Here is a 25,387-nt window from a genome sequence, read left to right on the forward strand (position 1 = left end):
CACTTTCTATAGGTTATATATGGTGGCACTGGAAGTTAAGTGGTTGACATATTGGCACAAAATAAACATAACCTACTTCTACAATGTGCATATGGCATTGAACTTGACCTATATTTTGGCTCCACTTACTTATTACTCTGGAAAATGATGCAACTGGGCACCGGAGACCACAAACCCCGCCCATAAGTGAATCAACGAGCCTAATCTTTACGCGGATTGGTAAGGAGTCTCCATTCATTGGTCCATTCTCATGCGCGTCATGACGGCTACCCGGAACACATAGGGATTGGAAGCCACGTTGACAACGAAGTGGTGTTTTGTTTCATTCCAAAACCGGTGAAATAACGGTAACTGCACCGGTGTGTCTGTCCAGCGGCCAAAGGGGTTGAAAATCGTACAGAAGGTAAGAGTTCCTATTTTGCAAAGAACAATTTAAGCAATGTATGTTCTGTTGTTCATTCATTCATTTATTGCTCAGTCAGACAAGCTAGCTAGCGAGGAAGCATCAAAGACCAAAATAGTAACGTTACTGCACCACTAAGTTACTGTAAATAGCCATTGCTAATGTTACAAGCCCTGCTAGCTATATTTGCTGCTGCAAGAACTAATACAAATTGCTAAACAGCTACAGTAAGTGTACAATTATTTGGTTGTAGCTGGCTAGTTATGCACTACAATGTACTGATTGATGTCTTGAACCTCAAACGAGATCATGCAAGCTGCCTACTGTTAACCTACCTAACTAAATGTTATGCTAAATATTCCCAACGGAAGTATACTGAACAAAAATATAAACGCAACATACAACAATTTTACAGTTCATCTGAGGAAATCAGTCAATTGAAATAAATGAATTAGGCCCGAATCTATGGATTTCAGATGACTGGGAATGTAGATATGCATCTGTTGGTCACCGATACCTTAAAAGAAATGGGCCTCAGGATCTCGTCACGTTATTTCGGTGCATTCAAATTGCCATCTATAAAATGCAATTGTGTTTTTTTTTTGTCCATAGTTTATTCCGGGCCCATACTATAACCACACCGCCACCATGGGGCACTCTGTATACAACGTTGACCTCAGCAAACCGCTCGCACACATGACTCCATACACGTAGTCTGCGGTTGTGAGGCTGGTTGGACATACTGCCAAATTCTCTAAAATGACGGAGGCAGCTTATGGTAGAGAAATAAACATTAAATTATCTGGCAACAGCTCTAGTGGACATTCCTTTATTCAGTATGCCTATTGCACACTCCCTCAACTTGAGATCTGTGGCAAAACTGCACAGTCTTAGAGTGGCCTTTTATTGTCCCCAGCACAAGGTGCACCTGTGTAATGATCATGCTGTTGAATCAGCTTCTTGAAATGTCACACCTGTCAGGTGGATGGATTATCTTGGCAAAGGAGAAAATGCTCACTAACCCGGGATGTAAAGAAATATGTGCACATAACTTGAGAGCAGTAAGCTTTTTGTGCGTGTAACTGTTTAGCTAAGGTTATTGTGCCTTTGTGCTGGCTGTAATATTTAATGTTTTTGTGCTGACTGTAAGATCTGGGCTTTGCAGGACAAGCCACTTCACCGGAAAGATGAGTGTAGGATTCATCGGAGCCGGCCAGCTGGCTCACGCGCTGGTGAAAGGGTTCACATCTGCGGGTAAGAAACCGCCAACCGGTTACCAACAGGCCGTGACCCATTTTTAAAAATCTGTCTGGCCAGGGCAGGTCACTCTGACTGCTCGTGTACACAAGACAGGGCCCTGAAATGTCAACAAACGGTAGCTGTTATCAGTTGCAGTTCCAGTGACGCAAATCTGTGTTGTGCACTGACCTCCCCTCTCTTTAATCCTTTCTGTGCCCATCCTCTGTCTCTCTCTCTCTCCCCCAGGTGTAATAGCTACTCAGAGAATCATAGCCAGTTCTCCAGATACTGATCTGCCTACTGTTGCTGGCCTGAGGGTAAGAGGCAGGGATGTTTGTTCTGTTTGTGTGTGAGAGAGGGACAGGCCTGTGCAGGCTTACCTGTTTTGTCTGTTTGAGGTTGAGAGGAAGTGTGTGTTGTGTATGTGTGTTGTTTAAATGGCCTTGCCTGGACGGTGTGGATGTGTTTACGTGGCCGGAAGGTGTGGATGTGTTTACGTGGCCTGGAAGGTGTGGATTAGAGGTCAACCGATTATGATTTTTCAACGCCGATACCGATTATTGGACGACCCCCAAAAAAAAGCCGATACCGATTAACCTGCCGATTTTAAATAAAAAAATATATATTTTATGTGTGTGTATGTAATAATGACAATTACAACAATACTGAATGAACCCTTTTATTTTAGCTTAATATAATACATAAATAAACTTGATTTAGTCTCAAATAAATAATGAAACATGTTCAATTTGGTTTAAATAATGCAAAAACAGTGTCGGAGAAGAAAGTAAAAGTGCCATGTAAAAAAGCTAACGTTTAAGTTCCTTGCTCAGAACATGAGAACATATGAAACCTGGTGGATCAATATTCCCAGTTAAGAAGTTTTAGGTTGTAGTTATTATAGGAATTATGACGCGTCGACTATTTCTCTCTACCATTTGTATTTCATGTAACTTTGACTATTGGATGTTCTAATAGGCACTTTAGTATTGCCAGCCTAATCTCAGGAGTTGATAGGCTTGAAGTGATAAACAACGCTGTGCATCAAGCATTGCTAAGAGCTGCTGGCAAACGCAGTAAAGTGCTGTGTGAATGAATGCTTACGAGCCTGCTGCTGCCTACCACCGCTCAGTCAGACTGCTCTATCAAATATCAAATCATAGACTTAATTCTAATAAACACACAGCCTTTGATCATTAATATGGTCAAACACAGAACCATTCTGTATTTTATCTAACGGGTGGCAACCCTAAGTCTAAATATTGCTGTTACATCGCACAACCTTCAATGTTATGTCATAATTGTGTAAAATTCTGGTTCGCAACAAGCCAGGCGGCCCAAACTACTGCATTATACCCTGACTCTGCTTGCACTGAACGCAAGAGAAGTGACACAATTTCCCTAGATAATATTGCCTGCTAAAATGCATTTATTTGAACTAAATATGCAGGTTTTAAAAAAATCTACTTCTGTGTATTGATTTTAAGAAAGGCATTGATGTTTATGGATAGGTACATTGGTGCAACGATTGTGTTTGGTTCTCGAATGCTCTTTGGTTAAATCATCACCCGTTTGGTGAAGTTGAAGTAGACTGTGATCTGATGATAATTTAACTGGCACCACATTGATTATATGCAACACAGGACAAGCTAGTTAACGTAGTAATATCATCAAGGCTACCTGGGGCGGCGGGTAGCCTGGTGGTTAGAGGCGGGTAGCCTGGTGGTTAGAGGCGGGTAGCCTGGTGGTTAGAGGCGGGTAGCCTGGTGGTTAGAGGCGGGTAGCCTGGTGGTTAGAGGCGGGTAGCCTGGTGGTTAGAGGCGGGTAGCCTGGTGGTTAGAGGCGGGTAGCCTGGTGGTTAGAGGCGGGTAGCCTGGTAACCGAAAGGTTGCAAGAACGAATTCCCGAGCTGACAAGGTAAACATCTGTCGTTCTGCCCCTGAGCAAGGCAGTTAACCAACTGTTCCTAGGCCGTCATTGAAAATAAGAATTTGTTCTTGACTTGCCTAGTTAACACTTTATTTTATTTTTTTACCTTTTATTTAACTAGTGATTGACAATTTTTTTCATAAGTTAAGTTTCAAGCTAGCTAGCAACTTACCATGGCTCATTGCAGCCACAAGGTCCTTTTTACCCTGCACTCGCGTAACAGGTGGTCAGCTGATGTGTTTGTGTGGCCTGGGGGGGTGGGTGTGTTTGTGTGCCCCTGGAGGGGTGGGGGTGTTTGCGTGGCCTGGAGGGGGTGGGGGTGTTTGCGTGCCCCTGGAGGGGGTCTGTCTGTGTCTGAGTGTATAGGTAGGTAATGCTTCAACGTTTGTATGAGGGCTCTGCATTGTGTGTGTACACATCCTAGAAGGCCTTGCATATTCACTCTTAACCTGTCTCTCCCTCTGTCTTCCCGTCTTTCTGTCTCTCCCTCCTGCTCTAGAAAATGGGTGCTATCCTCACCACCAGTAACAAGGAGGTGGTGAACAAGAGTGATGTCCTGTTCCTGGCAGTCAAACCCCACATCATCCCCTTTGTGCTGGATGAGATTGGACCAGACATAGAGGACAGACACCTTATAGTGTCCTGTGCTGCAGGAGTCACCATCAGCTCTATAGAGAAGGTCAGAAAACACACACTTGCATGGACACATAGAGAAGGTCAGAACCTGTCCTGGACCGGTCTGGTGGAGTCACCATCAGCTCTATAGAGAAGGTCAGAACCTGTCCTGGACCGGTCTGGTGGAGTCCATGGATCACTTGAAAAATAGTCTTGTGAGGTAGTGCCTATTTAGTTCTGTCCTCAATGTCAGAGGAAAACATAATGCAATGTTTTATGGTCACATGGGTAGAGAAATGTTTTGTTTTACAGGGTCGGCCATAGTAGTACTGCGCCCATGGAGACAATTAGGATTAAGTGCCTTGCTCAAGGGCACATGGACAGAGTTGTTGTTGTTAATATTATTATCATTGGCTCTGGGATTTGAACTAGCAACCATTCGGTAACTGGCCCAATATTGAAGAACCTAAAGAACGGTCAATGGACCAGGTCTCTTTTAAACACCAGTGCTGCCAGGACCCAAGAATTCCTCCTATAATCTCCTTTTATGACACTGTCCTCGTCACCTTTTGTTATTTACATAACAGAGCCCCGTCTCCTCCATTTAGAAGTCTCCCTCCGGTACCACCTGCGTGTAGTAGGAGGCTCCCTCCGGTACCACCTGCGTGTAGTAGGAGGCTCCCTCCGGTACCACCTGCGTGTAGTAGGAGGCTCCCTCCGGTACCACCTGCGTGTAGTAGGAGGCTCCCTCCGGTACCACCTGCGTGTAGTAGGAGGCTCCCTGCGTGTAGTAGGAGGCTCCCTGCGTGTAGTAGGAGGCTCCCTGCGTGTAGTAGGAGGCTCCCTGCGGTACCTCCTCCGTGTAGTAGGAGGCTCCCTCCGGTACCACCTCCGTGTAGTAGGAGGCTCCCTGTACCACCTCCGTGTAGTAGGAGGCTCCCTGCGTGTAGTAGGAGGCTCCCTCCGGTACCACCTCCGTGTAGTAGGAGGCTCCCTCCGGTACCACCTCCGTGTAGTAGGAGGCTCCCTCCGGTACCACCTCCGTGTAGTAGGAGGCTCCCTCCGGTACCACCTCCGTGTAGTAGGAGGCTCCCTCCGGTACCACCTCCGTGTAGTAGGAGGCTCCCTCCGGTACCACCTCCGTGTAGTAGGAGGCTCCCTCCGGTACCACCTCCGTGTAGTAGGAGGCTCCCTCCGGTACCACCTCTAACCAATATTATCATCCTCAGTCTGACCCCCCATCCATCCACTCACACATGTTCTCTTGTCAAATAATTGATCTTGACAAATCTTACAAGTGTTTCTCTCTTTACCTCTCTCCCCTTCACTCACCCATCTCTCTCTCCCCTTCACTAACCCATCTCTCTCTCCCCTTCACTAACCCATCTCTCTCTCCCCTTCACTCACCCACTTCACTAACCCATCTCTCTCTCCCCTTCACTCACCCATCTCTCTCCCCTTCACTAACCCATCTCTCTCCCCTTCACTACCCACTCACCCATCTCTCTCCCCTCCCCTTCACTAACCCATCTCTCTCTCCCCTTCACTCACCCATCTCTCTCTCCCCTTCACTAACCCATCTCTCTCTCCCCTTCACTAACCCATCTCTCTCTCCCCTTCACTAACCCATCTCTCTCTCCCCTTCACTCACCCATCTCTCTCTCCCCTTCACTCACCCATCTCTCTCTCCCCTTCACTCACCCATCCCATCTCTCTCCCCTTCACTAACCCATCTCTCTCTCCCTTCACTCACCCATCTCTCTCTCCCCTTCACTCTTCACTAACCCATCTCTCTCTCCCCTTCACTCACCCATCTCTCTCTCTCCCTTCACTAACCCATCTCTCTCTCCCCTTCACTAACCCATCTCTCTCTCCCCTTCACTCACCCATCTCTCCCTTCACTCACCCATCTCTCTCTCTCCCTTCACTCTAACCCATCTCTCTCTCCCCTTCCTTCACTCACTCACCCATCTCTCTCCCCTTCACTCACCCTCTCTCTCTCTCCCTTCACTCACCCATCTCTCTCTCTCCCTTCACTCACCCATCTCTCTCTCTCTCCCTTCACTCACCCATCTCTCTCTCTCTCGCCTTCACTCACCCATCTCTCTCTCTCGCCTTCACTCACCCATCTCTCTCTCTCTCGCCTTCACTCACCCATCTCTCTCTCTCTCGCCTTCACTCACCCATCTCTCTCTCTCTCGCCTTCACTCACCCATCTCACTCACCCATCTCTCTCTCGCCTTCACTCACCCATCTCTCTCTCTCTCGCCTTCACTCACCCATCTCTCTCTCTCTCGCCTTCACTCACCCATCTCTCTCTCTCTCGCCTTCACTCACCCATCTCTCTCTCCTTCACTCACCCATCTCTCTCTCTCTCGCCTTCACTCACCCATCTCTCTCTCTCTCGCCTTCACCCACCCTCTCTGCTCACCCATCTCTCTCTCGCCTTCACCACCCATCTCCCTCTCTCTCTCGCCTCAGGGAGCCCATCTCTCTCTCTCTACAGGAACACATGCTGCCTTCACTCACCCATTCACTAGGCACATTCTCACCCATCTCATCTCTCTCGCCTTCACTCACCCATCTCTCTCTCTCTCACATTCATCACCCATGTTCTCTCGCCTTCACTCACCCATTCTTCTCCTTTTCTCCCCCAGAAGCTGCTTCAGTACCACATTCCCCAGGTGATAGGCATGTTCGTCGTGGTGAGAGACAGCACATTCATTAGGAACACATGCTGAGGTACACACACACATTCACTAGGCACATTCTGAGACACACACACATTAACTAGGCACATTCTGAGACACACACACATTAACTAGGCACGTTCTGAGGTACACACACACATTCATTAGGCACGTTCTGAGGTACACACACACATTCATTAGGCATGTTCTGAGGTACACACACACATTCATTAGGCATGTTCTGAGGTACACACACACACATTAGGCATGTTCTGAGGTACACACACACATTCATTAGGCATGTTCTGAGGTACACACACACATTCATTAGGCATGTTCTGAGGTAGGCACACACACACACACACATTAGGCATGTTCTGAGGTACACACACACACACATTACACATTAGGCATGTTCTGAGGTACACACACACACACACACACACATTAATGTTAGGCATGTTCTGAGGTACACACACACACACACACACATTAGGCATGTTCTGAGGTACACACACACACACATTAACTAGGCATGTTCTGAGGTACACACACACACACATTAACTAGGCATGTTCTGAGGTACACACACACACACACACACACACACATTAGGCATGTTCTGAGGTACACACACACACACACTAGGCATGTTCTGAGGTACACACACACACACACACACACACACTAGGCATGTTCTGAGGTACACACACACACACACACACACACACACTAGGCATGTTCTGAGGTACACACACACACACACACTAGGCATGTTCTGAGGTACACACACACACACACACACACACACATTAGGCATGTTCTGAGGTACACACACACACACACACACACACATTAGGCATGTTCTGAGGTACACACACACACACACACACACTAGGCATGTTCTGAGGTACACACACACACACACACACACACACTAGGCATGTTCTGAGGTACACACACACACACACACACATTAGGCATGTTCTGAGGTACACACACACACACATTAGGCATGTTCTGAGGTACACACACACACACACATTAACTAGGCATGTTCTGAGGTACACACACACACACACACACACACACACATTAGGCATGTTCTGAGGTACACACACACACACACATTAGGCATGTTCTGAGGTACACACACACACACATTCACTAGGCACCAAACAGAAGAAAACCGGGTGAACCCGTTTCCGTTGCAAAAACGTTTTTCTACAGTGAAATAAGGGTAAAATCTCCATCTCTTATCTTAATACCGTTCTCTCTCTCTACCTCTACCCTCTCCCTCTACCCTCTCCCTCTACCCTCTACCCTCTACCTCTACCTCTCCCTCTACCTCTCCCCTCTACCTCTACCTCTACCTCTCCCCTCTACCTCTACCCTCTACCCTCTCCCTCTACCCTCTACCTCTCCCCTCTACCTCTACCTGTCTGGCAGGTGGAGGATGGTAAGTTGTTGGAACAGCTGATGGCCAGTGTTGGGTTCTGTACAGAGGTGGAGGAGGACCTTATCGATGCCGTCACCGGCCTCAGTGGCAGCGGCCCCGCCTACGTAAGTCACTGACCTATCATAGAGGGGCCTGACCATGCCTACGTGAGTCACTGACCTATCATAGAGGGGCCTGGCCATGCCTATGTGAGTCACTGACCTATCATAGAGGGGTAGAGGGGCCTGGCCATGCCTACGTGAGTCACTGACCTATCGTAGAGGGGTAGAGGGGCCTGGCCATTCCTACGTGAGTCACTGACCTATCATAGAGGGGTAGGGGGGCCTGCCTACGTGAGTCACTGACCATAGGGGCCTGGCCACGTGAGTCACTGACCTATCATAGAGGGGTAGAGGGGCCTGGCCATGCCTACGTGAGTCACTGACCTATCATAGAGGGGTAGAGGGGCCTGGCCATGCCTACGTGAGTCACTGACCTATCATAGAGGGGTAGAGGGGCCTGGCCATGCCTACGTGAGTCACTGACCTATCATAGAGGGGTAGAGGGGCCTGGCCATGCCTACGTGAGTCACTGACCTATCATAGAGGGGTAGAGGGGCCTGGCCATGCCTACGTGAGTCACTGACCTATCATAGAGGGGTAGAGGGGCCTGGCCATGCCTACGTGAGTCACTGACCTATCATAGAGGGGTAGAGGGGCCTGGCCATGCCTACGTGAGTCACTGACCTATCATAGAGGGGTAGAGGGGCCTGGCCATGCCTACGTGAGTCACTGACCTATCATAGAGGGGTAGAGGGGCCTGGCCATGCCTACGTGAGTCACTGACCTATCATAGGGGTAGAGGGGCCTGGCCATGCCTACGTGAGTCACTGACCTATCATAGAGGGGTAGAGGGGCCTGGCCATGCCTACGTGAGTCACTGACCTATCATAGAGGGGTAGAGGGGCCTGGCCATGCCTACGTGAGTCACTGACCTATCATAGAGGGGTAGGGCCTGGCCATGCCTACGTGAGTCACTGACCTATCATAGAGGGGTAGAGGGGCCTGGCCATGCCTACGTGAGTCACTGACCTATCATAGAGGGGTAGAGGGGCCTGGCCATGCCTACGTGAGTCACTGACCTATCATAGAGGGGTAGAGGGGCCTGGCCATGCCTACGTGAGTCACTGACCTATCATAGATGGGTAGAGGGGCCTGGCCATGCCTACGTGAGTCACTGACCTATCATAGAGGGGTAGAGGGGCCTGGCCATGCCTACGTGAGTCACTGACCTATCATAGAGGGGTAGAGGGGCCTGGCCATGCCTACGTGAGTCACTGACCTATCATAGAGGGGTAGAGGGGCCTGGCCATGCCTACGTGAGTCACTGACCTATCATGGCCATGCCTACGTGGGTAGAGGGGCCTGGCCATGCCTACGTGAGTCACTGACCTATCATAGAGGGGTAGAGGGGCCTGGCCATGCCTACGTGAGTCACTGACCTATCATAGAGGGGTAGAGGGGCCTGGCCATGCCTACGTGAGTCACTGACCTATCATAGAGGGGTAGAGGGGCCTGGCCATGGGGAGTCACTGACCATAGAGGGGCCTGGCCATGCCTACGTGAGTCACTGACCTATCATAGAGGGGTAGAGGGGCCTGGCCATGCCTACGTGAGTCACTGACCTATCATAGAGGGGCCTGGCCATGCCTACGTGAGTCACTGACCTATCATAGAGGGGTAGAGGGGCCTGGCCATGCCTACGTGAGTCACTGTTGACCTTCCTCCATACACATTACACACTGCTAAGAACCCACTCACAATGTATTTACCTCAGTGAGTGATTTCTGGCCTAAATAAAGAAGTGGTTGTGTGTGTGATGACAGGCGTTCACAGCTCTGGATGCCCTAGCCGATGGAGGGGTGAAGATGGGTCTACCCAGGAGACTAGCGGTCAGACTGGGAGCTCAGGCACTACTGGTCAGTAACATCATAGTATCACACTGTCACATATCATTACAGCTCAGGTCTAACTGGTCAGTAACATCATATCATTACACTGTCACATATCATTACAGCTCAGGTCTAACTGGTCAGTAACATCATATCGTTATACTGTCACATATCGTTACACTGTCACATATCATTACAGCTCAGGTCTAACTGGTCAGTAACATCATATCATTACACTGTCACATATCATTACAGCTCAGGTCTAACTGGTCAGTAACATCATATCATCACACTGTCACATATCATTACAGCTCAGGTCTAACTGGTCAGTAACATCATATCATTACACTGTCACATATCATTACACTGTCACATCATCACACTGTCACATATCATTACAGCTCAGGTCTAACTGGTCAGTAACATCATATCATTACACTGTCACATATCATTACAGCTCAGATCTAACTGGTCAGTAACATCATATCATTACACTGTCACATATCATTACAGCTCAGGTCTAACTGGTCAGTAACATCATATCATTACACTGTAACATATCATTACAGCTCAGGTCTAACTGGTCAGTAACATTATATCATTACACTGTCACATATCATTACACTGTCACATATCATTACAGCTCAGATCTAACTGGTCAGTAACATCATTACACTGTCACATATCATTACAGCTCAGGTCTAACTGGTCAGTAACATCATATCATTACACTGTCACATACCATTACAGCTCAGATCTAACTGGTCAGTAACATCATATCATCACACTGTCACATATCATTACAGCTCAGGTCTAACTGGTCAGTAACATCATATCATTACACTGTCACATATCATTACACTGTCACATATCATTACAGCTCAGGTCTAACTGGTCAGTAACATCATATCATCACACTGTCACATATCATTACAGCTCAGGTCTAACTGGTCAGTAACATCATATCATTACACTGTCACATATCATTACAGCTCAGGTCTAACTGGTCAGTAACATCATATCATTACACTGTCACATATCATTACAGCTCAGGTCTAACTGGTAACATCATAGTAACATATCATATCATTACACTGTCACATATCATTACACTGTCACATATCATTACAGCTCAGGTCTAACTGGTCAGTAACATCATATCGTTATACTGTCACATATCGTTACACTGTCACATATCATTACAGCTCAGGTCTAACTGGTCAGTAACATCATATCATTACACTGTCACATATCATTACAGCTCAGGTCTAACTGGTCAGTAACATCATATCATTACACTGTCACATATCATTACAGCTCAGGTCTAACTGGTCAGTAACATCATATCATTACACTGTCACATATCATTACAGCTCAGGTCTAACTGGTCAGTAACATTATATCATTACACTGTCACATATCATTACACTGTCACATATCATTACAGCTCAGATCTAACTGGTCAGTAACATCATTACACTGTCACATATCATTACAGCTCAGGTCTAACTGGTCAGTAACATCATATCATTACACTGTCACATATCATTACAGCTCAGATCTAACTGGTCAGTAACATCATATCATCACACTGTCACATATCATTACAGCTCAGGTCTAACTGGTCAGTAACATCATATCATTACACTGTCACATATCATTACACTGTCACATATCATTACAGCTCAGGTCTAACTGGTCAGTAACATCATATCATTACACTGTCACATATCATTACAGCTCAGATCTAACTGGTCAGTACACATATCATTACACTGTCACATATCATTACAGCTCAGGTCTAACTGGTCAGTAACATCATATCATTACACTGTCTCATATCATTACACTGTCACATATCATTACAGCTCAGATCTACCTGGTCAGTTACATCATCATTACACTGTCACATATCATTACAGCTCAGATCTAACTGGTCAGTTACATCATCATTACACTGTCACATATCATTACAGCTCAGATCTAACTGGTCAGTAACATCATCATTACACTGTCACATATCATTACAGCTCAGGTCTAACTGGTCAGTAACATCATCATCACACTGTCACATATCATTACAGCTCAGATCTAACTGGTCAGTAACATCATATCATTACACTGTCACATATCATTACAGCTCAGGTCTAACTGGTCAGTAACATCATCATTACACTGTCACATATCATTACAGCTCAGATCTAACTGGTCAGTTACATCATCATTACACTGTCACATATCATTACAGCTCAGATCTAACTGGTCAGTTACATCATCATTACACTGTCACATATCATTACAGCTCAGATCTAACTGGTCAGTAATCATATCATTACACTGTCACATATCATATTACACTGTCACATATCATTACAGCTCAGATCTAACTGGTCAGTAATGATATCATTACACTGTCATCATATCGTTACACTGTCACATATCATTACAGCTCAGATCTAACTGGTCAGTAATCATATCATTACACTGTCACATCATTACAGCTCAGATCTAACTGGTCAGTAATCATATCATTACACTGTCACATATCGTTACACTGTCACATATCATTACAGCTCAGATCTAACTGGTCAGTAATCATATCATTACACTGTCACATAATCATTACACTGTCACATATCATTACAGCTCAGATCTAACTGGTCAGTAATCATATCATTACACTGTCACATATCATTACAGCTCAGATCTAACTGGTCAGTAATCATATCATTACACTGTCACATAATCGTTACACTGTCACATATCATTACAGCTCAGATCTAACTGGTCAGTAACATCATTACACTGTCACATATCATTACACTGTCACATATCATTACAGCTCAGGTCTAACTGGTCAGTAACATCATTACACTGTCACATATCATTACAGCTCAGGTCTAACTGGTCAGTAACATCATATCATCACACTGTCACATATCATTACAGCTCAGGTCTAACTGGTCAGTAACATCATATCATTACACTGTCACATATCATTACAGCTCAGGTCTAACTGGTCAGTAACATCATCATTACACTGTCACATATCATTACAGCTCAGATCTACCTGGTCAGTTACATCATCATTACACTGTCACATATCATTACAGCTCAGATCTAACTGGTCAGTAATCATATCATTACACTGTCACATATCATTACACTGTCACATATCGTTACACTGTCACATATCATCACACTGTCACATATCATTACAGCTCAGGTCTAACTGGTCAGTAACATCATATCATTACACTGTAACATATCATTACAGCTCAGGTCTAACTGGTCAGTAACATCATATCGTTATACTGTCACATCATTACACTGTCACATATCATTACAGCTCAGATCTAACTGGTCAGTAACATCATTACACTGTCACATATCATCACACTGTCACATATCATTACAGCTCAGGTCTAACTGGTCAGTAACATCATATCATTACACTGTCACATATCATTACACTGGTCACATATCATTACACTGTCACATATCATTACAGCTCAGGTCTAACTGGTCAGTAACATCATATCATTACACTGTCACATATCATTACACTGTCACATATCATTACACTGTCACATATCATTACACTGTCACATATCATTACAGCTCAGGTCTAACTGGTCAGTAACATCATATCATTACACTGTAACATATCATTACAGCTCAGTTCTAACTGGTCAGTAACATCATATCATTACACTGTCACATATCATTACAGCTCAGGTCTAACTGGTCAGTAACATCATATCATTACACTGTAACATATCATTACAGCTCAGGTCTAACTGGTCAGTAACATCATATCATTACACTGTCACATATTACAGCTCAGGTCTAACTGGTCAGTAACATCATCATTACACTGTCACATATCATTACAGCTCAGATCTAACTGGTCAGTAACATCATATCATTACACTGTCACATATCATTACAGCTCAGGTCTAACTGGTCAGTAACATCATATCATCACACTGTCACATATCATTACAGCTCAGGTCTAACTGGTCAGTAACATCATATCATTACACTGTCACATATCATTACAGCTCATATCATTACAGCTCAGATCTAACTGGTCAGTAACATCATATCATTACACTGTCACATATCATTACAGCTCAGGTCTAACTGGTCAGTAACATCATATCATCACACTGTCACATATCATTACAGCTCAGATCTAACTGGTCAGTAACATCATATCATTACACTGTCACATATCATTACACTGTCACATATCATTACAGCTCAGGTCTAACTGGTCAGTAACATCATATCATTACACTGTAACATATCATTACAGCCCATCGTTACACCAGACAGACCAGAGTAACAGTAGTAGAGTGGAGGACCGTTTTGTAGCGTTGGAATTTCCCTTTGTTTCCTGTATAGAACACATGTAAAACATTGTCACACTGCATTGTTCTGAGCCCCAGGCTAGACTGGTCCTGGGGCAGCCTAATTAACCTGTGTTCACACAAGCATTTGCTAACTCTGGACTAAGCTACGGAGTCACTTGTATTCCTTAGGCCTGAGCTAACGGACAAACACAACATGCAACCAACATCTCTGACACAGGATCAATGTTATGAGCAATACGACGTTTATAAACACATTATTTCACATTGCTTCTAGACTAGCATTTGATTTCCAACAGTACTAGTTTGTATAAACCTTGCTGTCTGCCTGACCTTAAATCATTTTTTCACTTATGAAATTAGATCTCACCCCTGTAAAGACGATGCTGTGCACGAACGAGACGGCAACTTTTCTGATCCCGGCGAAATCATGCAACAACAATAATAATATTATCATGGATATATCTAATTACAGTAAATGTCAATATTAAATCTATGAAATAAACGAAAATGGAGCGTTTGCTGCCCTTCCAGCTGTAGAGTTTTTAGCTTTAGTTGGCTGAGTAAGAAGACGTTAGCCAGCCTGCTACATAGCAACCATTTCTGTTAGGCATAGCAACCAATGTTTATGCCCGGATGAAAGTGTTTTGTCCTCAGATGGAATAGTTCTCAAAGTAACGCGCAGAACGCATCGCACGCATATGTACATGAAGGGATTGTGATTGGACAGTGACCATTCTAGACGATGTTCTTGACCCGGATTCACACTCACTGGCAATTTATGCACGGTGTTTCTGGGGCTAGTGTGCGCGGTGTTTCTGGGGCTAGTGTGCGCTGTGTTTCTGGGGCTAGTGTGCGCTGTGTTTCTGGGGCTAGTGTGCGCTGTGTTTTCTGGGGCTAGTGTGCGCTGTGTTTTCTGGGGCTAGTGTGCGCTGTGTTTTCTGGGGCTAGTGTGCGCTGTTGTGTGCGCGGTGTTTTCTGGGGCTTGTGTGCGCTGTGTTTTCTGGGGGTGTGTGTTTTCTGGGGCTTGTGTGCGTTTTCGGTGTTTTCTGGGGCTAGTGGGGCTGTGTGTGCGCGGTGTTTTCTGGGGCTAGTGTGCGCGGTGTTTTCTGGGGCTAGTGTGCGCGGTGTTTTCTGGGGCTAGTGTGCGCGGTGTTTCTGGGGCTAGTGTGCGCGGTGTTTCTGGGGCTAGTGTGCGCTGTCTGAGCTAATGCTACTCTGGAGCAGGGCAGCTAGCTTGTGCTAAGGTGGATGCTATCCCACTTTACAATGTGTGAACACTCGCTTAGTCACGGGCTAACCCCAGATTGTAAATAATAATGACCTTTGAACTGTTTTTGTTTACTCCCCCCCCAAAAAAAATCTAAACGGAGTCAATATGATGCCCTTGCTGGTTTTGTGGTTGACTCATGGTGACTCCCTCCCTCTGTCTGTCTCTCCTCCTTCACCCACAGGGAGCAGCTAAGATGTTGTTGGACTCTGAGCTGCACCCTGGCCAGCTGAAGGACAACGTGTGTTCCCCTGGGGGAGCCACCATCCACGCCCTGCACGTGATGGAGAGTGGTGGATTCCGCAGTCTGCTCATCAACGCCGTGGAGGCTTCTTGTATCAGGACACGGTGAGGGAGGAGAGAGACACACACCTGAAACCAGACACACAGACATGCTGACTTACCTCCTCCCCTCCTCCTCAGGGAGCTGCAGTTCCTAGCGGACCAGGAGCGCATCTCCCCGGCAGCCATTAAGAAGACCACCCTGGACAAGGTCCTGCAGCAGCCTGGGGTCAGCCAGGGGTCAGGGGTCAACGGCAAGCCAGGACTCAGCCTCAGGAGAAACCCCCCAGGACCTGTCAAGAAGAACAACTGAGATGGAGACACACACACACCACCTATAACACCAGGACTCAGCGTCAGGAGAAACCCCCCCCAGGATCTGTCAAGAAGAACAGCGATGGATGGATGGACACACTCTCTCTCACAACATTTGAAATGCAGCACACAGACCCATAGCCTGTCTGACAGGGAGTCCGTGTACACACACGTGAACAGAAATGCATGTACAACATGCCGCCTGTCTACCTTGTCTTCAGTCTGTCTGAGGATGTGTGTCTCCGCGGTGATAACGACCCAATGGGCCAAAACATCATCAGTGAATATTTCAGATAGAAATGCAATGCATAGAGCTGACATGATTCCTTATTCTGCATGACAGAGGAATGCATAGAATCTGTTCTTTGCAATTCATTTCTTTCTGAGCGTTTTCTTTTTAATGTTGCCCCTGCAGCCGAAGCAGGCAACAGATGGCTTCAGTGATGGCTTTTTTTGCCTGATGACTCAAACTGAATTATTCCCACTGCTCTGTTCACTGCTCTGTTCACTGCTCTGTTCACTGCTCTGTTCACTGCTCTGTTCACTGCTCTGTTCACTGCTCTGTTCACTGCTCTGTTCACTGCTCTGTTCACTGCTCTGTTCACTGCTCTGTTCACTGCTCTGTTCACTGCTCTGTTCACTGCTCTGTTCACTGCTCTGTTCACTGCTCTGTTCACTGCTCTGTTCACTGCTCTGTTCACTGCTCTGTTCACTGCTCTGTTCACTGCTCTGTTCACTGCACACGTTGAAGTTGTTTGGTGATGTCATAATGAGGGATGTTGTACAAAAGTCCTCAGCGATTGGATCACCTCGAACCAATCAAAGCCAATGACACATTTTTTTTTTAAATGCCTCTTTACTCACGTGTGCTTTGGTTCTGGCCCAACCCATTGGTTTCTGGGACCAATCGGAACCTTTTGTGTTTGTGTTCAGGACAACCGTCAGGGGCGGGGTACTCAGATCTAGACTCATTGCGGAGAATTAATGCTAGTGGTCTAGCGTTTTCATGGGAGCAAGGCGTTTGGGTACCTAGGCAAGCCATTTCTAAGGTAGTGTCCCAAATTGCACCCTATTCTCCCCCTCCCCAATAGGTGTCAAAGGTAGTGCACTATAAAGGAAATAGGCTGCCATTTGGGATTTACACCAAGTGTACTAAACAGACAGTTCCAATGTATTTTATATGAATCCTGATCACGCCATGAAAACCCTTTTCTTTTGCTTGTTGTGATTTTCTTGTCATTATTCTTGGCCTACAGTGTTATTTTATGGACTGACTGAACAACAATTGTTTTGAGTTTTTGTTTTTTACATATTCTATAGTCCGTATGTTGCGGTCACCATCAGGACAAAAAATGAACACTAGCCACCAGACAAGTGAACACTAGCCACCAGACAAGTGAACACTAGCCACCAGACAAGTGAACACTAGCCACCAGACAAGTGAACACTAGCCACCAGACAAGTGAACACTAGCCACCAGACAAGTGAACACTAGCCACCAGACAAGTGAACACTAGCCACCAGACAAGTGAACACTAGCCACCAGACAAGTGAACACTAGCCACCAGACAAGTGAACACTAGCCACCAGACAAGTGAACACTAGCCACCAGACAAGTGAACACTAGCCACCAGACAAGTGAACACTAGCCACCAGACAAGTGAACACTAGCCACCAGACAAGTGAACACTAGCCACCAGACAAGTGAACACTAGCCACTAGTAATCTGCATAGATTACCAGAACTAAACCAGACCTGGAGACGTGTTCAACATCTCAGTAACCACAGCAACGTGATGTAACAATCTGATCATCTGCATAGATTACCAGAACTAAACCAGACCTGGAGACGTGTTCTTCATCTCAGTAACCACAGCAACGTGATTTAACAATCTGATCATCTGCAGACATTCAGTCTATCTGTTAAGTGAGGAAGACTCATCCTTCAGTGAAGAAGATGCTACCATGTTATTATGTCTCTGAAAGGGAACGTGGTATTTAACCTTCCAGTATATTTACTTTATCTCCGTCGTCAGTCACTTTAACATTCATGTGTATGTGTTGATACTGATTAGGACAATGTGTATGGTCAATTACCAAAGGCTCTGTCCTACATTGTATATTGAGTTAGCACATGTTGGTGAAAGAAGGCAAGTCGAGGAAGCTACTTACCATAGAGTATTGGGATGCAGCCCAGCTCTAGCTGTTCAGTTGTTTCAACTCAGCATCTGGAGACACAGAGGAAGTCACAGTACAGTATGATGATGTCCTGCCCCCCTTTTTGCCTTGACAAGTACAGTTCTACAGATGTCATCGCCCGTCATCGTCACGTACTCAACGGGGGACAGACTGGGTAAAGTTTCAACCCCAGTGCCCCCGCGGATACAAATAGACATTTGTGAAGAGTGGCTGTGTACCAAATGGCACCCTGTTCCCTACATAGTGCTCTAAGGGTCCTGGTCCAGTGTTGTCTACTATACAGGGAATGTGGTGGCATTTGGGAGTCAGGATGCAGACAGTTTTCCCTCACTGCCATAGATACGGATTCTGATTGGTTGGTGAGGGAGGAAATGAGACGCCGGTTTTAGAACCCTGTCGGCAATCTGAAGGAGGTGGGTGACATCTCAGGTCCAGGAGAGGTTCAGGTCAGGGTGGATGTGGCATTCTATTCCCTATATAGTGCAACACTTCTGACTAGGACCCATAGGGCTGTGGTCAAAAGTAGTGCACTAGGAAATGTGGGTGCCAATGAGCATGCACAGACTGGCTCTTGGGGTTACCCAATGTCAACATCTACTTTTTGGTGGCACATTGATATTTAAATTGTTATGGGGGTGACCCCCAGCCCTCCTGCAATTCAAATCATGGTTCATTTCCTGCCTTTTTTCTCTCCTTTTATACTCTAAACTTTAAAGTCAAACTAAAAGAAAGTCATCCAAGTTCATTTTACTTCTACAATAACTTTTATATTGCCTTCAACAATATTACAGGACACAGGCCAATTGTTTGTTTGCCTCTGAAATATGACTGCAGAAGACCATGTTGTGTGAGAGTTGTCCTCCACGGCGTGTCCATTGTAAACGTCTGGAGTTTGAATAGACGACATGCTTTACGAGACACCAGGTGTAGAAGGTAATGACAATATGCAGGGAAACCGTGGAGACAAGCGGCAGTGGAGATAAATGTTCCCCAATCACAGCGGAACAATACTAACCGCTTGCAGCCTACAGGATTAGCTAGATTACGGTTAAAAGTGGCCTTTGATTAAAGTGTGTGTGTGTAAAAAAAAAAAAATAAAGGCCTTGATTAAACCTGTCTCCCGCGTCCCACTCCACGCTCCCGGCCCCAGAGGCTCTGTCTGCGTCCCTAATTCCACCCTACTCCCTATAAGGTTGACTGATTTCGACCAAAGCCCTGGTCAACAGTAATACACTATAAAATGAATAGGGTGGTATCTGGGACGCAGCCTCTGTGTGGTGGGTTTTCAGGAGGAAGGGTTAGTACTGGAGACGCTGAAGTGGTTCACTAATCCCTCTTTTATTCTGAAAGGTTATTCTCCGCTGTGGCTGAGATAAGTCCTGCTCCTCAAGAGGCTTCCATTTGACTCTCAATAACACACACACCTACACACAGCGTGGTCGGGAGAGGAGAGTTCAATAGCGGTTAATCCTCCCACACAGTGTGTGTGTGTCATTCCAAAGGCCTTTCAACAGGAGGAATGCACCCGTCTTTTTCACTTGTCCTAGGCCAGGACTCTCCGACCCTGTTCCTGGAGAGATACCCTCCTGGAGGTTCACTCCGACCCTGTTCCTGGAGAGATACCCTCCTGGAGGTTCACTCCGACCCTGTTCCTGGAGAGATACCCTCCTGGAGGTTCACTCCGACCCTGTTCCTGGAGAGATACCCTCCTGGAGGTTCACTCCGACCCTGTTCCTGGAGAGATACCCTCCTGGAGGTTCACTCCGACCCTGTTCCTGGAGAGAGACCCTCCTGGAGATTTTTACTCCGACCCTGTTCCTGGAGAGATACCCTCCTGTAGGTTTTCACTCCGACCCCAGTTGTAACTAACCTGATGCAGCTGATCAACCAGCTAATTATTAGAATCAGGTGCGCTAGATTACGGTTGGAGCAAAAACATACAGGAGGGTAGCCGTCCAGGAACAGGGTCGGATTGAACCTACAGGAGGGTATCTCTCCAGGAACAGGGTCGGAGTGAACCTCCAGGAGGGTATCTCTCCAGGAAAAGGGTCAGATTGGATTTACAGGATGATCCCTCATTCAGACCTATAGCCATACCTCATTCAAACCTATAGCCAGATCTCATTCAGACCTATAGCCAGATCTCATTCAGACCTATAGCCAGATCTCATTCAGACCTATAGCCAGATCTCATTCAGACCTATAGCCATACCTCATTCAGACCCATAGCCATACCTCATTCAGACCTATAGCCAGATCTCATTCAGACCTATAGCCATACCTCATTCAGACCTATAGCCATACCTCATTCAGACCTATAGCCAGATCTCATTCAGACCCATAGCCATACCTCATTCAGACCTATAGCCAGATCTCATTCAGACCTATAGCCATACCTCATTCAGACCTATAGCCATACCTCATTCAGACCTATAGCCAGATCTCATTCAGACCTATAACCATACCTCATTCAGACCTATAGCCAGATCTCATTCAGACCTATAGCCATACCTCATTCAGACCTATAGCCAGATCTCATTCAGACCTATAGCCATACCTCATTCAGACCTATAGCCAGATCTCATTCAGACCTATAGCCAGATCTCATTCAGACCCATAGCCATACCTCATTCAGACCTATAGCCAGATCTCATTCAGACCTATAGCCAGATCTCATTCAGACCTATAGCCATACCTCATTCAGACCTATAGCCAGATCTCATTCAGACCCATAGCCATACCTCATTCAGACCTATAGCCAGATCTCATTCAGACCTATAGCCAGATCTCATTCAGACCCATAGCCATACCTCATTCAGACCTATATCCATACCTCATTCAGACCTATAGCCAGATCTCATTCAGACCTATAGCCATACCTCATTCAGACCTATAGCCAGATCTCATTCAGACCTATAGCCATACCTCATTCAGACCTATAGCCAGATCTCATTCAGACCTATAGCCATACCTCATTCAGACCTATAGCCAGATCTCATTCAGACCTATAGCCATACCTCATTCAGACCTATAGCCATACCTCATTCAGACCTATAACCATACCTCATTCAGACCTATAGCCAGATCTCATTCAGACCCTTAGCCATACCTCATTCAGACCTATAACCATACCTCATTCAGACGTATAGCCAGATCTCATTCAGACCTATAGCCAGATCTCATTAAGACCTATAGCCAGATCTCATAAAATTGTTTCTCCATCAAGACAGACCAGACAGGCTCACCTCTGATGTGTGTGTGAGAGAGAGAGAACATTGATCACAGAGATGATATTGTATCTCTAGATGCAGCTGATGGAACAGGAGATTGAAAGAGAGCGGGAGAACAGGAGGATGTGAGTCAGCACTCTGGGCTTCTCTTTGTGGTTCTGACATTGTGTTCCAAATGGAACCCTATTCCCTATATAGTGCACTACTTTTGACCAGGGACTATAGGGTTGTAGCTAAAAGTAGTGCACTATAAATGGAATAGGGTGCCATTTTGGGACAAATTCCTTCAAACGGTTATTTTAGGCGTCTTTCAACTGGACCTAGTCCTAGACGAGACAGAACTATAGTTTATGTACAGATCTAGACAGAACTATAGTTTATGTACAGATCTAGACAGAACTATTATGTACAGATCTAGACAGAACTATAGTTTATGTACAGATCTAGACAGAACTATAGTTTATGTACAGATCTAGACAGATCTATAGTTTATGTACAGATCTAGACAGATCTATAGTTTATGTACAGATCTAGACAGAACTAGTTTATGTACAGATCTAGACAGAACTATAGTTTATGTACAGATCTAGACAGGTCTATAGTTTATGTACAGATCTAGACAGGTCTATAGTTTATGTACAGATCTAGACAGGTCTATAGTTTATGTACAGATTTAGACAGATCTATAGTTTATGTACAGATGGGTAGTCATCTAAAGTGGCATCTCTCTCCCCCCCCTTTCTTCTCCCCCTCCTCTCCCCTCTCCTTCTCTCTCTCTCTCCTCTCCCCCTCTCTCTCCCCCTTTCCTCTCTTTCTCTCTCTCTCCCCTTCTCTCTCTCCCTTTCCTCTCTTTCTCTCTCTCCCCCTCTCCTTCCCTCCCCCTCTCCTCTCTCTCTCTCTCTCTCCCTCTCTCTCTCTCTCCTCTCTCTCTCTCTCTCCCCTCCCCCTCTCCCCTCCCTCACCTCTCTCCCTCTCACCTCTCTCTCCCTCTCTCCCTCTCCTCTCCCTCTCCCTCCCCCTCTCCTTCCCTCACCTCTCTCCCTCTCTCCCTCTCCCCCCTCCTCTCCCTCTCCTCTCTCTCTCTCTCCTCTCTCCCTCTCTCCCTCTCTCTCTCCCTCACCTCTCTCCCTCTCCTCTCCCCCTCTCTCTCCCTCCTCTCTCCCTCTCCTCTCCCCCTCTCCTTCCCTCACCTCTCTCCCTCTCACCTCTCTCCTACTCTCTCCCTCTCCTCTCTCCCTTTCCTCTCTTTCTCTCCTCTCCCCCTCTCCTTCCCTCACCCCTCTCCTCTCTCTTCTCTCTCCCCCTCTCTCTCTCCTCTCCCCCTCTCCTCTCTCCCTCTCACCTCTCTCCTACTCTCCTCCCCCCCTTGTCTCCTCTTTTCTCTACAAGTTTTGTTCTGTACACTGCAGATGAAAGACGACAAGGAGAGAAAGATACAGTAGTTTAGTCCAGGGGTGTCAAACTCATTCCATGGAGGGATGATTCCTTTGTCACTGATTCAGTGTGTGTGAGAGAGGCATTGTGTGTGTGTGTGTGTGTGTGTGTGTGTGTGTGTGTGTGTGTGTGTGTGCTTACTCGAGCCTAGCACTACTCATATTCTTTTAAAAACACCGAAATATAACGTTATTCAGTAGTGAGTGCGAGAGTGTGTTGCCACTCAACCGAAGCTTGTGTTTTGCTGAGTGGGCACGCGCTCTGCTCTACTCTTTCCTACGTCGCGCCCGCCCGGGTGTGTGTGCTGCTGACTGCGGGCGCAGCGCCATCATGCCGTTGGAGCGCTAGACACGCCGTTTTAAAGGGCTAGCCTCACTGTGCTGTGCCGTTCTCTCTCTCTCCCTCCCTGCCTGCTGTGTGCTGCTGATTCATCACGATTAGGTGGTTAGCCAGCCTGCCTGCCAGCCATAGGCTACATGCACAAGCCATGCCAACCAGACTGAGTGGAGGCTTTCATAGCTAAAGTAGACAAAGAAAGGGCTTTCTTGTCAAACGTAGGCTAGGCTATAGCATCGCACTACAGTGCAGAGAGAACAACATGTGTGGCGGTTGGGAATATTTTTGATAACTTCATTGCGAGATAGATTGATCATATCGAGAGTTACGGGGCGACTGGGAATCCCCTCCTGTTTTCAGAAATCAGACATCGTTAATCGGTTTACATAGAGTAGCCTAGCTAGATAAGGAAGAGGAAGATATATCGTGTATTCGGGATGTGTACCCGAGTTGGAACTGTCTAGAAAACGTGATTATAGGTTAGGTGGCTGGAGATATTCACAGCAGAAGAACTGTCCGAGTATTCGAGTGCTGAAACGGAAGCAAGCGGAGCGGAGCGGGGCGGAAAACGGGCCGCACTGGATAGGGACGCAACAGCCGCGAGCGCGGTCAGCGTGTGTCTGTCTGTTGCTATTTCAGAGGTAAGATTCATAACAGCTGTTTTCAGGGAGTTGTTAGCGTTGCATAATGATGATAGTGTAAACTCGACGTCACTTTCTAGTTATCTTGATGTCTTTAATTATATGTGCCTTAGTTTAATATTGCCAAGAAGGCATGTGCGTGTCAAAAGTGAAAGAGACAAACGCATCGCAAATTTTATGACATTTGTTTTTTTTTTTTGTGTCAGGGGGCACGGGGGTTACAGTTTTAAACGTCTAGCCTCCACCTCTCCTTTTATTTGTGTCAAATCATTTTCCCGTATTTCGTATTTAGGGAACTATTATTTCTAAACGGTTTATTTCGCGCGACAGCCACAGACAGTCCATGGTAGTAACAGCAATAGCGGAAGACATGCTTGCTGATTCATCACAACGTTGTGTTTCTCGCTCGACGGTAGCGCGAGCTGAGTACAGGCACGGAGCGAGGGAGCCATGGCAACATGGCACCGGCGGGCTGACAAAGGTAGGAGCGGGAGGAACGGTTCGTGCCTGTTGCGCCTAAATGTTGCTACCCCATTGCAGTGGTGGGTAAATACAGTAGCCTACACGGTTCAAAATTATATATATATTTTTTTATAATAAGCGACTGTTGATTCATATAAATCTGGCTTTATTATACATGTGTTATATGGGGCCTGTTTACACGATTGGTCGAAATTCAGCTAAAGGTGAACTGAACATCGGCGGTCAATTCAGATTGCTGAACAAGCTTTACCTATATAAATCCATAGCTTAAAGTAAGCAAGCACCATGTAATAATGATGATAATAAACTAGTTTTGTTTGTGTTTGAGAAACAAGCGCCCCCGATCCAAGGTTGACGCTTCTTAGCAAACACACACGCACGGTGCCATATCATCTTAATCAGTGCTAGCCATTGCATTTCTCATCCCTCTGGTGTTGTTCACTAGTAATTTAACGCTGACCGATGCCTATGTTAGCAACTTTTCACACACACACAACTTTGCTGATTGTGTCGGAGCAGGGAGAATGGAGTGAGAGATGAAGAAAGGAGAAATAGAA

General features: G+C 46.2%; 2 protein-coding genes across 5 annotated transcripts in view; both read left to right on the forward strand.

The window, feature by feature from the left end:
- The first annotated feature begins 234 nt into the window (after positions 1–234).
- pycr1b (pyrroline-5-carboxylate reductase 1b) lies at positions 235–19,818 on the forward strand. Its single transcript, XM_042318268.1, is given in 10 exon segments — positions 235–403; positions 1,569–1,657; positions 1,889–1,959; positions 4,071–4,250; positions 6,844–6,896; positions 6,898–6,928; positions 8,326–8,439; positions 10,200–10,292; positions 16,096–16,259; positions 16,335–19,818. Coding segments are annotated over 9 exon segments (945 nt in total). The 5' UTR covers positions 235–403; positions 1,569–1,590; the 3' UTR covers positions 16,507–19,818.
- A 3,871-nt stretch (positions 19,819–23,689) lies between these two features.
- The window catches only part of mafgb (v-maf avian musculoaponeurotic fibrosarcoma oncogene homolog Gb), a 29,068-nt gene continuing 27,370 nt past the window's right edge, over positions 23,690–25,387 (forward strand). For 2 of the 4 annotated variants that reach the window (XR_006082860.1, XM_042318269.1), the window contains exon 1: positions 24,357–24,828. Coding sequence is in view for 1 of the 4 variants with exons in the window: in XM_042318269.1 (XP_042174203.1) it covers positions 24,691–24,828 (138 nt within the window). In the remaining 3 variants the exon portion in view is untranslated. The other 2 variants (XM_042318270.1, XM_042318271.1) reach the window with 2 other exon arrangements.

The sequence above is a fragment of the Oncorhynchus tshawytscha genome, unplaced genomic scaffold (genome assembly GCF_018296145.1).
Source record: "Oncorhynchus tshawytscha isolate Ot180627B unplaced genomic scaffold, Otsh_v2.0 Un_contig_4324_pilon_pilon, whole genome shotgun sequence".
Lineage (NCBI taxonomy): Eukaryota > Metazoa > Chordata > Actinopteri > Salmoniformes > Salmonidae > Oncorhynchus > Oncorhynchus tshawytscha.